General features: G+C 43.8%; 1 protein-coding gene across 1 annotated transcript; it reads right to left on the bottom strand.

Annotated features, from left to right (window-relative positions):
• Positions 1-223: 223 nt before the first annotated feature.
• Positions 224-12,906, bottom strand: rfc1 (replication factor C (activator 1) 1). The gene is made up of 23 exons (XM_084005850.1): positions 12,782-12,906; positions 12,201-12,323; positions 12,041-12,116; positions 11,496-11,612; positions 10,421-10,728; positions 10,206-10,280; positions 9,629-9,706; positions 9,167-9,535; positions 8,936-9,049; positions 8,628-8,807; positions 8,100-8,204; positions 7,266-7,692; positions 7,014-7,126; positions 5,739-5,853; positions 5,290-5,378; positions 4,951-5,088; positions 4,732-4,827; positions 4,392-4,645; positions 4,095-4,212; positions 2,183-2,328; positions 1,879-2,092; positions 890-1,072; positions 224-792 (listed from the first exon to the last, which is right to left on the bottom strand). Exons 1-23 carry the CDS (start codon positions 12,782-12,784, stop codon positions 694-696), a joined length of 3,540 nt encoding a protein of 1,179 aa, XP_083861976.1. The 5' UTR covers positions 12,785-12,906; the 3' UTR covers positions 224-693.
• Positions 12,907-14,385: the final 1,479 nt, after the last annotated feature.

Here is a 14,385-nt window from a genome sequence, read left to right as displayed (position 1 = left end):
TCTGAGTACCGTATGCTGAAAATAGTCATAAGTCATAGTATGGTACATCGAAAAAAGTCATAAAAGAATGTCATTGTATAATGTCGAAAAACGTCATGGTAGAGCATGTCGAAAAAAGTGATAAAGTCAAAGTATATCATGTCAAAAAAAGTGATGCTATTTTAAAATCATAAACCATTTTCTGAAAAGCATCCGTTAGAGAAATCAATCACTGACACACAAGCAACATATTTCTCTTTTAATCCTCATTACGTTGTTTTTTTTACAAAATTGCAATGTACAGGAAGATCTGTGCTAGCCGTGGAGCTAAAACATTTCTGTATCATCGTCATCATAGCAAAGTCTTTTACACCAGTCACATTATTTACAGCATGGACACCTGGAAGGAAACGCACTATACTCCTGATGTCACTACAGGTACAGATACATGATACTGGATGAACGAGCAGAGCACACACATCATTCGTTCAACACGGATGGAAACACAACAGGAAGTTAAAAAAGTGGAAAGACATTTCTTACTAACTTAGTGTGGTAAAGTCGAGTGTTGATGAGGGACAGATGAGTTACCTGCAGAGGTTAATACCAGTATCACTACATTCTGATAGTAAAGGATCATTGCAAGTGCAGAGAAAGAATATTACAGTCTGTGTGGGCCGTGGGAGGCGACCAGAGCAGCTTTCCTCCTCTTCGTCATTTCTTGGCCTTGCCTTTCCCCTTGCCCTTCCCCTTGCCTTTGTCCTTCCCAGGATCTTCCTTCTTTGACGGCCTGCTGGCTTTGGCCTTCTTCTGCTGCAGGGAGGAACAAGACAGAGACGACACATAAGTAGAGAAAAGCCTCTAGCATGGCATGTGCCCCAAAGTGTTTGCACGTCGTTAATGCTCGTACTTTGATCATGGCGTCAGTTTTGACGTTTTCGTCTTCAGATTCCTGCTGTTCGTTGTCCACGTCCTCTCCTCCCAGCCCTGCCTCCCCCCCGCCACCACCGCGGCGGCCCTTCTTCACAGCTTGCAGCGAGTATGGCGTCAGGTGAACTTCTTTGTTGTAGGCCCGCGTGAAGGCAGCCTTCACCTGCAAGGAGACGGAGTATTTCATGTAGTGACGTAAAGGACGTTGACTCCCATGAACGCTGATGACATGATCAATCATCAGCAGGTGGATGTCGAGAGCCATTAAGGACCTTATGATATGAGATGTTATCGGAGATCGGGATATAAAAACAAAAAAAACATTCACAATAAGTTGATCGTGGTAAATTTTCATTATTTTATTATTATATAAACGTAAACATCATAAGTGCCTTGTTGTAGTTCACGAAAGTAAAAATTACAGCGCAATTTAAAAATACACATTTATGAATGATTTATTTATGAAGGGAGACCTTATGATTACCTAATTTAAAATTGTAAATTTGTTGTTCAGTAAAATAAGTGTTCACTCAAGAATTGTTCTCTCTCTGATTTGAGTGCCATTTCCAAGCGTTTTAAGCACATTTGGATGATTATCGGGATATGATAAAGGTCTATTATGAGACAATTCGCTATGTTTGTTGTTAAAACAATCAGGACTGTGTCCCTTAGCTTTTTTATTTTAAATATTCCTTTAAACTGTTTAGGTGACAGCAAGTTTAAACGGTTCATTATTAACATCCCTACAACAGCATCATGTTCTATTTATAATTTGTTACAGTGAGAAAGTGAGGATTATCTGATGAAGTAGTAAATAAAGCAGAAGGATACTCTGAGATGCTGCAAGTGCCTTCAGCCAATCACAATGGCCTGAACTAACTGTGGTATAATTCCTTATACGTCACTTTGAACCACTGCTTCCATTCTGATCACCAATATCACACTCCAGCCCTCCCGCCTGCTGCTGACCTTAGAGTCCAGTTTGGAGTAGGGGTCTGCTTGTCCGCCCCAGATGCTGATCTCCATGATGCTGTCCACGTCCTCCTTGACGAGCTGGTAGTTGTCCAGCAGCTGCACAGCGTCACCGGCGCCCTCCGCTCCATGCCTCTGAAGCGGACTCAGCAGCGCTTGCCGCAGGTAGTGCAAGTAGTCCAGGTTCACCGCCTGTCTGCTGCTCATCGTCCTGCACGGGCCGAAACATGCAAACGCTCGAATGCGAGTTTGTGTTCGACGATGTGTAAATAGTTAAAGGTCGTGATCAAGGTCTACTCACTTCAAGCCCATGTGCGAGGCCAGCTCCTGGACGATGCGGGAATGTTTACTGGTGGAGGAGTGCTTACCGAGCCAGCTGGGGAAGGTGGGGAACTGACTCATGTAGCCTTTCATGAGCTCGCCGGGTAACACACTGGCATAGATGGCCTACAGCGCGCACACACACACACACACACACACACACACACACACACACACACACACACACACACACACACACACACACACACACACACACACACACACACACACACACACACACACACACAGTATTTACATACAACATTTATATGTTTGTACACATTTATGTTATGATTTGGTATGCCATAAAAAGTGTCATGAAATAAGTCATAATATAAGGTTAGGGTTTACTACTACAGCAATTATTATCATTATCAGTAAGCTAAGGGGCTGGAACTTTTCCCCCCGACCTCTTTCTGACCTTTTTGACAATTTGTGTTTATTGGGTACAATTTCTGACGTACGCTCCAGATATTACACATATTTAACTTCAATACATAATAAAGATCTGTGCTCCTTACTGGGCATCTGGTTATGTTTTAAAAAGGGGAAGGAGAAATATTGTAATTTAAAATATTTTTCCTGCAATTCTACACCTCCTAAACTTGTGTGTGAGGAGTCAAACCTTGTCCTAAAGACCTCTAAAACACAGGAAATGTCTGGTGACTTTTGAAACTGCAACCTTAAAAGCCTACTTTTATCAAGGACACAACAAAGAATGTCTAAAGAAATATCTATCTTTTTATCGTTTAGTCATTGGACCAGTGCTGTACACCTTAAAATACAAGCATGATTCCCACACTTCTTGAGTTATTGTGCAACTGAGTGTGCCCAAGTGTGTGTGTGTGTGCCCAAGTGTGTGTGTGTGCCCGAGTGTGTGTGTGTGTGTGACCTGAGTGTGTGTGCGCCTGAGTGTGTGTGTGTGTTACCTGAGTGTGTGTGCGCCTGAGTGTGTGTGTGTGTTACCTGAGTGTGTGTGTGTGTGTTACCCGAGTGTGTGTGCGCCTGAGTGTGTGTGTGTGTTACCTGAGTCTGTGTGTGTGTTACCTGAGTGTGTGTGCGCCTGAGTGTGTGTGTGTGTTACCTGAGTGTGTGTGCGCCTGAGTGTGTGTGTGTGTTACCTGAGTGTGTGTGCGCCTGAGTGTGTGTGTGTGTGTGACCTGAGTCTGTGTGTGTGTTACCTGAGTGTGTGTGCGTCTGAGTGTGTGTGTGTGTGTTACCTGAGTCTGTGTGTGTGTTACCGGAGTGTGTGTGCGCCTGAGTGTGTGTGTGTGTTACCTGAGTGTGTGTGCGCCTGAGTGTGTGTGTGTGTTACCTGAGTCTGTGTGTGTGTTACCTGAGTGTGTGTGCGCCTGAGTGTGTGTGTGTGTGTTACCTGAGTGTGTGTGTGTGTGTTACCCGAGTGTGTGTGCGCCTGAGTGTGTGTGTGTGTTACCTGAGTCTGTGTGTGTGTTACCTGAGTGTGTGTGCGCCTGAGTGTGTGCGTGTGTTACCTGAGTGTGTGTGTTACCTGAGTGTGTGTGTGTGTTACCTGAGTGTGTGTGCGCCTGAGTGTGTGTGTGTGTTACCTGAGTGTGTGTGCGCCTGAGTGTGTGTGTGTGTTACCTGAGTCTGTGTGTGTGTTACCGGAGTGTGTGTGCGCCTGAGTGTGTGTGTGTGTTACCTGAGTGTGTGTGCGCCTGAGTGTGTGTGTGTGTTACCTGAGTGTGTGTGCGCCTGAGTGTGTGTGTGTGTTACCTGAGTGTGTGTGCGCCTGAGTGTGTGTGTGTGTGTGACCTGAGTCTGTGTGTGTGTTACCTGAGTGTGTGTGCGTCTGAGTGTGTGTGTGTGTTACCTGAGTGTGTGTGTGTGTTACCTGAGTGTGTGTGCGCCTGAGTGTGTGTGTGTGTTACCTGAGTGGGCAGCAACGACCAGTTCTGCCTGGAGCGGATCTGCCGGTCCACTAGGTCTCCGTCAGAGATGGATTCAGCTGTCTTGCTGAGCAACATCAGGTGGGACTTCAGGTCAGCACTGTGAAAAGAGACACAAATTACTAAAGTAATAGTTTTACATTTGTTTTTTTCCCCCCGTCGAGAATTGAGAAGAATGACACCACTGTCGTGTTTGTGTATTAATGGAGCTACAAGGAGGCAATTAGCGTAGCTTAGCACAGAGACTGGAAACAGGTGGAAACAGCTAGCCTCTCTTACCCAGCAGCCTTTGGCCGGACGTGCAGGTAGTTCTCTTGGACAAAGAGCGGCGCTAGCGAGTAGTCGTGGAAGAAGAGGTCGGACTTGTCGATGAGGCTCATGTGGGCGGTCTCCTCCCCGAAGGCAAACACCTTCCTACAAACGTCAAACGGCCCCAGTTTCATGTCCTTGCGGGCGCTGGCGGCGTCAGACTTGCACTGGTCGTACGTCATCACCTTGTCTTTGGCCGACCACATGCTCAGGTTGTGGATCACCTGGAGGAAAGCGTGGTGAGAGGGGAGTCCGGTGGCGAGTAAAGACATAACCTCAGTGTGAATTTATAATACTACGTTGTCGTTACCTGTCGGACATCCTGATTGGAGGCTAGGATAATCTCGTTAAGAGCTGGGGGTGGGATCTTGATTCCCTCCTTGAAAGCGAGCGACATCATGGCTCCCTGAAAAATTCAAAAACAAAACAGAAATGAAGTGAGTCCCGAAGATTTATTTTAACCCCAATGCTGGAAAACCTGTCGTGTGTGTGTGTGTGTGTGTGTGTGTGTGTGTGTGTGTGTGTGTACCTTGATCTGTTCCACTCGTGGCCTCTGGAAGCGCAGATCGAAGCAGTAGTTGGCCAGTGACCTGATCTTCTGGTGGTTACGATCGTTGCACATGCAGATGATGGGAATCTTGGAGTTCCTGATCAGGCCGATCATCTCCTGCAGGAGGCGAAAGGTCAGAGGTCAGTATCAACATGATGTCTGCCCACCACTTGTAATTTTCAGTCCCCTGCGGCAACAGTGGCTCTGAGCAGTTAACTTAAACAACATATGATGATTTGACAGCAATCATTTCTGTAAATGCACTTACAACATTTAGATGAACCAATCTCATAACAAACTGAACTGTTGTTTTTTTACCTGGATTCCTCCACGGTCCTCGTTGCCAGCCATGCCATCGACCTCATCCATAATCAGGACGTGTTTGCTGCTCACTTTCTGAGATGTGCCTACAAAACACAACAAAATCATTTCACCTAAAGCTTATTGCGCTTTGTTAACGGACGTGTACATGCATGTGTTATCGTTAGTTACCGTGTACTCCTCCAAAAGTCACTTCATCACTTACTTTCAGAAACATTCTTAGTTTTTTCCTCATGCTGTATGTGACTACATACTATTAAAGCACAGGTATCTAAATCTAAGGCTTTTTTGACAACCTTAAACTTGGGGGAATAATAGCACCACAAGATGCTAACAGTTGTCAGGGTTTTCTTGCACTGCTGTTATGCAACCAAATCAAACTCAAGAACACAATTCAAACTTTCCAGAAGGAAACACGGAGAATCAAAAATGAAATGATGGCCCACCTTTGTAGAAGCCCTCAATGCTGGTGTTGTTAAGCGACTCTGCAACGACTTCCTTCAGACTATTTTTGCTGCGCGTACAACTTGCGTTCATCTCCACGTAGCTGAAGCCCAATTCCTGCAGGCCGACACAAACACAGTGGAGAGGTTTAGTCCAAAAGAGGCTGGGATCAAGGGAAAAGGTTTAAGACGTGATTCGTCCCAGATGGGAGTCATGGGTGCAGCAACACTGAAAAATAATAGACGGTTGTGAATACATAAAACTAGGGATGCTCCGATCGATCGGCCGCCAATCGTTATCGGCCGATATGGACCCTAAACAGGTTGATCGGCGATCGGTCAAAGTACCGATCGCATATTTATATATTTTTATTACCCGAGACTGTTTTTCTGCGCCTGACGCAGGGTGGGAATTTCGTGGCCGGTGGCCTGTCAAAGTTCCAGTGTAAACAACGCTAGTGACGTGTGGTGGGCTTTTATCAGCCACCCTCGTGCGCACAGTCGGCTCGTCCCGTGTCTGTTGATCAGAGCGCTGCTCCGCTGGGATTGTTCCAAAATACAACGTGCGCAACTTCGCGAGCCGCGCAGGTGAAGTATCAACATCACATGCAAGAACGTCAGCCGTTCGTCAGCTTAATTACAGCCACCCGAGTGGAGCTGAGCGAGCGGGCAGTGGAAGCACACAGCGGCATTTTTATTATTAAAGTACGCTCCGGTTCCCGTCCCGTTCCGCTCCCTGTTCCGCTCCGGTGTGCGCACATGTTTGTAGTCAAAAGGAGCGTAGCTGAACGAGCAAGTGGCCACGAGCGGGCAGCGGATTTTGCAGAGAGCGGAGCGGAACCGGACCGGTACTACTCACACCGCGAGTCTGAAGCCCAAGCCCGACCCAGAATCCTGCTGTGTCCTACACAGTCATCGACAGTATGTTCAGTCAGAAAACGGCTCTATCATTATTATTCTCCCATCCATTCTGTGATTGGTGATCGGTATCGGTATCGGCCGATTTATGATTTCTGTGATTGGTGATTGGATCGGCCCCCAAAAATGCTGATCGGAGCATCCCTAGTTTTATTCATTTTTTTTTCTTAATGCATTGCCAAAATGTATATGATCAGGAAAAATTATCGGGAATGATCGGAATTGTATCGGGAAATATCGGGATCGGCAGACACTCAAACTCAAACGATCGGGAGCAAAAAAACGTGATCGGGACAACCCTACATAAAACAATGCAATGAAAGCCTCCAAATCCATGCCTGTGGGGTTTTTCACACTGACCTCACAGACGAGGGCAGCTGTGGTGGTCTTCCCCACGCCCGGAGGTCCAGAGAGCAGAGCAGCTTTGTATCCTGATCCGTCATCTTTCCCTCCAAACTTACCGAACCTTGCAACTGCACAGCAGCAAACGGCACAGAGCACACACTATTTAATCATCACATTGATCAACTAAAATCCACTGAATCTACACAAGCTCTGGTGTTTGATCACCACTCACACACCTCAAAATCAAAGAGATAAACTGTCTACTACCTGGTGGCTTGGAAGTGCCCCCGCTGTGGTGTTTGGACCAGTTTTGCAGCCAGCGGATCAGCTTATTGGCACAGCTCTGATCTCCCTGTTGACCAATTACAGTCTTCAGAGAGCGTGGGCGGTACTTGTCCACCCAGAGCAGACTGAAGTCCTCCCCGGATGGAGACGGGGGCGATTGTCTCCGTGCTGGAGATGAAGACGTAGAGGAGGAAAGGCCCAGCCCCCTGCGAGCTGTGTGACCTGAACCTCTCCCAGGTGGAGTGCTGCCAGCTCTGGTCCTGGCAATGTGGCCTTGAGCCAGGCCCGTCTTTGATGGGCTCGGGGTCTGAGGGGACCTGGAATTCCCCTTGGAGGGAGAGATCTTCTGGGCTTTGGGGGTGCTCTTTGATATTTTGCTGGGGGGAGTCTTCGTCTTTGAGGCTTTGCTCTAAAATAAAAAAGAAACAAAGAAAAAGAAAATAGAGTTAAGAACTGAAATGAAGTTGCATGTTTCATCTGCTACAAGACACACATATGCTCTGTAAACCAGCCAATTGAACATTCAGATACATATTTGTTCCTTTCTTTCAATAAAACAACATTAAAAATAATATAGAATTTGATTTGTACTGTAAAAAAAAGGAGATATTGTGATTTATGTTGGACTTGGGGAAAAAAAGGAAAATGCAATGTCTAAACAGTGTTTATGGTAAATGTGGTCAACTGAAGCAATACATTCCTGTGCATGCTATATTTCTCCAGCACACAGAGCCGCACCAGCAGTGTATACATGTAAAAGGATGCATTGCACCATCAACGCTGATTGGACCTTCAAGTAAACATGTAAAAGCTGACCTCCGCCTCTGCAGCGATCTCGTACTTGGACTTCTTTCCTGGTTTGGTTCTGATCAGCTCCAGCAGACCATCCTCGTCTATGATCTTGGTACCGAGACTCTCCGCCTGAATATAAAGCCAACCGTACAAACGTTCTATATCATTTGCTGTACAGATGAAGGGAAATACTACAGAAAATAGGCAAGAAGGGCTTGCTTGAATACTTAATAATTAATCATTTCACGCAGGTCTCCCCTTACAGTCTTTTGGTTACCGAGATGATCAGCATATCAAATCATTTGCAGATGGATGACTTTTCTTGTTGATTACTATCATACATTATCATACATTAAGTATACGCATCCATTCCAATAACACAGCACCCGATTGAATTTTAAAATGCTCAGTATTGAACACTGATCAACATGTACAATGTATCAGTTGTATATGCCATGATGTATTACAGCAGAATGTAGCTCTGGTTTGCTCCTACTGCACCTATAAAGCACACTTCTGTGGGTGTGAATCTGTTAGCGTGGATCAGGTCACCTTCTCAAGCTTCGACACTCCGCTGTCTCTGCCCTGCACCAGGTAGGTGGTCTTCTTGCTAATGTTGCCCGTCACCTTGCCGCCGTAGCGCTCGATGAGGGATTTGGCGTCATCCCTCTCCATGGACTCCATGACCCCCGTCAGCACAAACACACAGCCCTCCAAACAGTTCTCTGCTCCCTAGAAGACACACGACATACAGCCAGTCACAACAAGACAAAAGGCCTGTGTGTGTGTGTGTGTGTGTGTGTGTGTGTGTGTGTGTGTGTGTGTGTGTGTGTGTGTGTGTGTGTGTGTGTGTGTGTTACCTGAGGGATTTCCTTGGAGCCCAGAGCTCGTGGTCCATCTCTGTTGAGGAAGTTCCTGAAAGCTGCAGAGTTGCCCTTCTTCTTCTCTGCGTCGTCCGGACTCGTACTGGTGCTCTGATCAGATCGACAGCCAGAGAGCATTTACTCGTGTACTATTTCAAATTGTTTTACTTTGCATTATATATGATGCTTTCTTTGTGTTTTATCAGGTACCACATCCAACTTGCTCACCTCTGGTTTCTTGGGAGAAGTTTTAACTGAAGCGGGTGTGGTTGCAGTTTTGGGTGTGAACTTCTTTCCAGGGCTCGGCGGATCGAGGGGCTCCTTTTTGGGAGAGATTTTTATTTTTGTGGGCAAATTTGCCGTTTTGCTCTTTGGCCCTTCGTCTCTGTCTTCTTCCTTTTTCTTCATCATGGCCAGTTTGGAGCTGGCTTTGACGGGGGCAGGGTTCTTCCTCGGAGACGGACTAATCACATCCTCCGACATGCTGCCCCTTCGCTTAATCTTTGACGGGCTGCTCTTGCTGCCAGCAGCAGAGTCTGCGCTGCTCCTTTTGGGAAATGTGGTAGCGGCTGCCGTTTCATCAGAGCCTTTACGAGCCTGGATGAGGACGCACAAACAAAATTATATTCACTCACCACTAATATCACAAGCCTTCCTGTTGTGGTCAATGCTTTTTTTTTTTTAAATCACCTTCTTCGATCGAGGCTCCTCGTCCAGCATGGCCAGAGTTCTGGCAAATTCCTCGTCCTCGTGGACCAGCTTCTCCAGCTGAGTGAAGTTGGATCGAGGTAGCACAAATATGAGAATTAAATTATTTAACGGAGCAGCAAATGTTACATTTTATTTTTAGAGACTTTTTTACATCCAAGTATTCAAGCAAACAATATATCATTATTTTGGATTTCATTTTCATATTTCCAGGCATGAGAGGCAGATGGATTGATGATGAATAACGATAATTTTCATTATTGATCAATCTGCAGATTATTTTCTCAAATTAATCTTTTTTGTTTGTTAAAATGATGAAAATTTTAAAAAAGCCATTATAATTTTCCAAAACCTACAATGATATTAAAACTGCTCGATTAATCCAATCAACAGTATTTAACAGTTTAAAATCACATATCATAAATAATACAATTCTAAGTTTTTACATGAAAAAAGACTGAGAAAGTTCAACTAATTATCAAAATAGTTCAATAGTTCAATTATCAAAACTGAGTCATCGAGTGCAATGCACCAGCAGCTGTCGTGTCGATCAGCCTACCTCCATGTCCTCATCCATCTGCAGCTGTTTGGCGATTTGCTCGTCACTCTTCACATCATCGGCGTCCTGAGTTGGCTGAGGAGAAAATTACTTTTACAAAGTCGGTTTGTTGTAAAAGCATGCACATTTCATATTGCAATGAAAGGCTGACAAAAAGGGGTTCAGCGGTACTCAGAAAGCCATCAATCGTGACGTTTGGATGAAAAAGCACTCACAGCCTTTCGTTTGTTGCTGGCTACGAGCTTCTTATCCGAGCGCTGAACGGCCGCACTGCCGAAGAAGTCGAGTACCGAGGTGGGGGTCCTTTTTGGTGGTGGAGGCGGGGCTGACTTTGGGGTGACGGGCACAGGAGGAGACTTCACCGCAGATTTGCCCTGTGTGGAGGCGGCCCTGGCAGGAGACCTCAGACTCTCTTTGACTCCTGGACGAGCGCCGCCTGCATCGGACTTCGCCTGTTTGGCCATGCCATTCTGCTTGGGGTTGGAGACCTTCTTCAAGCTCTGAAAGTTGTCACTGTCTGAGTCTGCATCCCAAAAAGAGACATAAGTCAGTTATATTCTTACTAATGAGTCTCACCAATATGTGTTGACAGGAAAACATTTATTTTGCCTGTTGCACTTCCTAACCGATTTATTTCCATGCTGATTGCTGAAATGCTTTTTGTGGTCATACTCTTATAAGTGCATAATCAGGGTTCCCACTCTTTCCTGGATTCTGAAGACATTTTCAGTGACAATCTAAATTCTATAACAGACACGGATCTCATTATACACTAATAAGTTCATAAATTATGGCAAATCGATCATGAAACAATAAAATAATAAACAAACCACAGTTACCAGATAGATAGATAGATAGATAGATAGATAGATAGATAGATAGATAGATAGATAGATAGATATTGTAATTGCAGGTTATACAACAAAACTACAGGAGGAGCATAGCTCTTGTCTTTCGTTCAAAGCTAGAAACAAAAAAATATAAAAATGTGAGAATATAAATATAAAAACGAAAACACGATAAAATGTTTCTGTTATTATGATCCTGAACATAACTTGTGATCTGTTTTGGGGAGCAAAAACAAATCATTGTTCAGTGGAAAACCTTTATTGTGCCGATTAACTGACACAACTTGATGGAGAATTAATCAGAGCTCCATTGGGAAGACAGGAAGAGTGTAGTGGTATTAAAAATCAAATCTGTTCCTAAATCTTCATCAAGGTAAACGGGTCATGTTTCACAGCCCAAGCATGCAGGTCTGCAAGATAATGGTCAAACGTCACACATTACCCGTTTCAGAGACATACTGCACGGGATCTTTTTTGGGCAGTGGCTCCATTTTGCTCTTCTTCCGTTTCTCTTTGGGGGATTTCTTTGACTTCCTCATTGGCTCCTCATCCTCGGAGTCTGAACATACAGAAACGAGACGAAAAGAGGCGGGGGAGATGAAGAGCAACGTATCAATCTGTTGACCATAGCTGGTCTGAAAGAGTCCCTAGCTTGTGCCGCTCACAGAGCAAAGCAGCTATTTTTATGAATAAGAAATCCTTGGAAATCTTGTTTGACAACATTATTTTAAAAAGGTATTTACAGAATCATCAAAGATGCTTCTAACCATCTGGATAAAAACATTCAGTTCATTAGACAATAATTCCTTTAAATTTATTCGTCTCAACTTAGGGAACATATTTTAAATATATATTTTTTCAATTCAATTATAAAACAATTTTCTGCATATTTTAAAGATAGCTTGAAAACATTGTTTATGTCATCTATAATGACAATAACAGAGGAGGTGCAGGGGAACGATGGAGCAGCACAGAAATCATACAAACCTGATCCGAGGACTGCATGCTTCTTCCGCCGTTTCTCGCCACTCTTCTGTTTCTCCTGTGGTTTGGAGCTTTTCACCTGAAGCACAATAAAACATGACGAATGAGACGAGGAGAAGGATGCAACTATAAGGAGAGCAGGGGGGAAACGTCATCTCCTTGCCTTGGTGGTCTCCTTCTTTTTCTTTCTCACTTCCTCGTCTGAGGAGAGAGGACTCTTCTCTGTTTTGATGTTTCCATTTGGTTTCTGCACCGCAGGCTTGGCTGCAAAGAACCGCCTGATGTCCTGTGGACGGAAACACGGACGGAAACACACACACACCACACACACACACACACACAGACAGACAGACAGACAGACAGAGACAGAGAGACAGAGAGAGAGAGAGAGAGAGAGAGAGAGAGAGAGAGAGAGAGAGAGAGAGAGAGAGAGATTTCAATTTCTGACACTTGTTTATGGGGAGAAAAGTGCGTCATTAAAGCGGTGCTAAGCAACCAGCGGGCTCATGTCATCTTCTACACGACAGCAGAACAAACGGTGATATCTACTGAGGTCCTCGTTGAACTTTTCCTCGCTAACTTCGGAGAGCAGCAGCTCATCTTTAGCCGTAGCTAACACTGCGCACTTGACGTTGCGACGTCAGTTAAACACGATAACAGGATTATTTCCGTCTCATACGGGCTCGTTGCTTCTACAGGCAGCTCGCAGACACCGCGAAGAAAGCGTTTAAAAGTGTAACGTACCATTATGAACGCGCTTTCTCGCGGTTTAGGGTCAGTTCAGCTGTCAGAAAAAAAGTAGTTAAATTCTATCAGAGATTGGCGCGAAGCTGGATACTGTCGCTGGGAGATGACGCACTACCGGGGAGTCGTTGGTGTACGTCACCTGCGTCACCGAGCGCGCGTTTGGGGTTTATTTGTTATACAAAACTAATTTATACAACGAGAGTGGGGACAACAAGGAAATCACTCAAAATACGAATATATATATATATATATATATATATATATATATATATATATATATATATATATATATATATATATATATATAATATCATATGTACACTAGAGATGATTAAAAGATCATTTTTTGTCTTGTTTTTTTACTCCAAAATTTAGATGAATTGTAGTTACAACATAACTTTGGTTAAACCTCTTTTGCAGTAGTGTCATGGCCAAGATAGCAGCACCACAGAGAACATAAAACATAAAGATTAGAAAAAATATAAGACCTATACAGACTTATAGTGAATGATAAAATCTCGGAATAATCACATGCTGTAACGTATGCTGTAACTATTACCCAGTGAAATATTCTAACTATTAAGATTAAACGAGAGGTTTGTTTTTGTCTTGTTTTCTTTTAAAGAATATGCAAATAAATGGGGGACTTTTTTTAACATTTGAAGGCACCGAGTTCTGTATACCTCTACAAAACGTGTGTATGTATATAAATACTGAAAATACACATTTTCAATATTTTTAGAAATTATATTTTTATAGAAAAATTAAATATACAGTTGTCCATCTCAATCTTATTTTTTTTTAAAACACATCTCAAAACACTGATATCAAATGAGTATAAATGGCATACAAAGGATCAGCGGCCCGCTATAAGCTTTTTGCCTTTTGAGTTCTTGGCTTACGGCGGCATTTTTTTTTTTTTGCACCCCTTTTTAATGAGTTCCCTTTTTTTGGGGGGTGCTGACTCCTTTTGAACTTTTAAAATTTTACCTCGACTGTTAGTATTTTTCAGTACATATTAGTACATAAAGTACATATTTTTCATGTAGGAACTATTTTCTTTCAACCATAATACGAAACATACTTGTTTGAACATTGGACTATTAAAGATAATCTGATGGAACTTTGTTTACATAGTACTGGCTATGTGTATGCTTGTTATGCCCAGTTTGTTATACAGCACAAGGGGAGAAACATTGATTACTGCAGTCACATGAAATTGAATTGAATGAGGACCACCCCTAGTTCAGTCTGATAGACCGTCAATACAGTTTCAGAGTTCACTGGCTTCCACATTTAATTATGTTTACTACACTTTGGGTGTGAACAAAGACGTGATAGATTAATGAATGGAGGTCCAATCTCCCTTTATCACATTAAATAATTCTCAATTTACCCAATTCAGTCTCCATTATGTCCCATTTGTGATCACACACACCTCTCTATTCCTTCCAGAGATCAGAGGAGCTACTTACTCAGGCTGCGAGGCTCCTGAACTCATCCTCCACCATAGAGGTCTATTAGTTTGGCTTCTTTTCAGCAGATTCCTTGGTAGCAAACTGAGACTACAACTGCAATTGGTTGTGCAACAACAAACAACT

Source organism: Eutrigla gurnardus, assembly GCF_963514095.1.
Source record: "Eutrigla gurnardus genome assembly, chromosome: 3".
In the NCBI taxonomy this organism is placed as follows: Eukaryota; Metazoa; Chordata; class Actinopteri; order Perciformes; family Triglidae; genus Eutrigla; species Eutrigla gurnardus.
The sequence above is the reverse complement of the archived record's forward strand: the minus strand, read 5'-3'. Positions and strand labels throughout refer to the sequence as shown.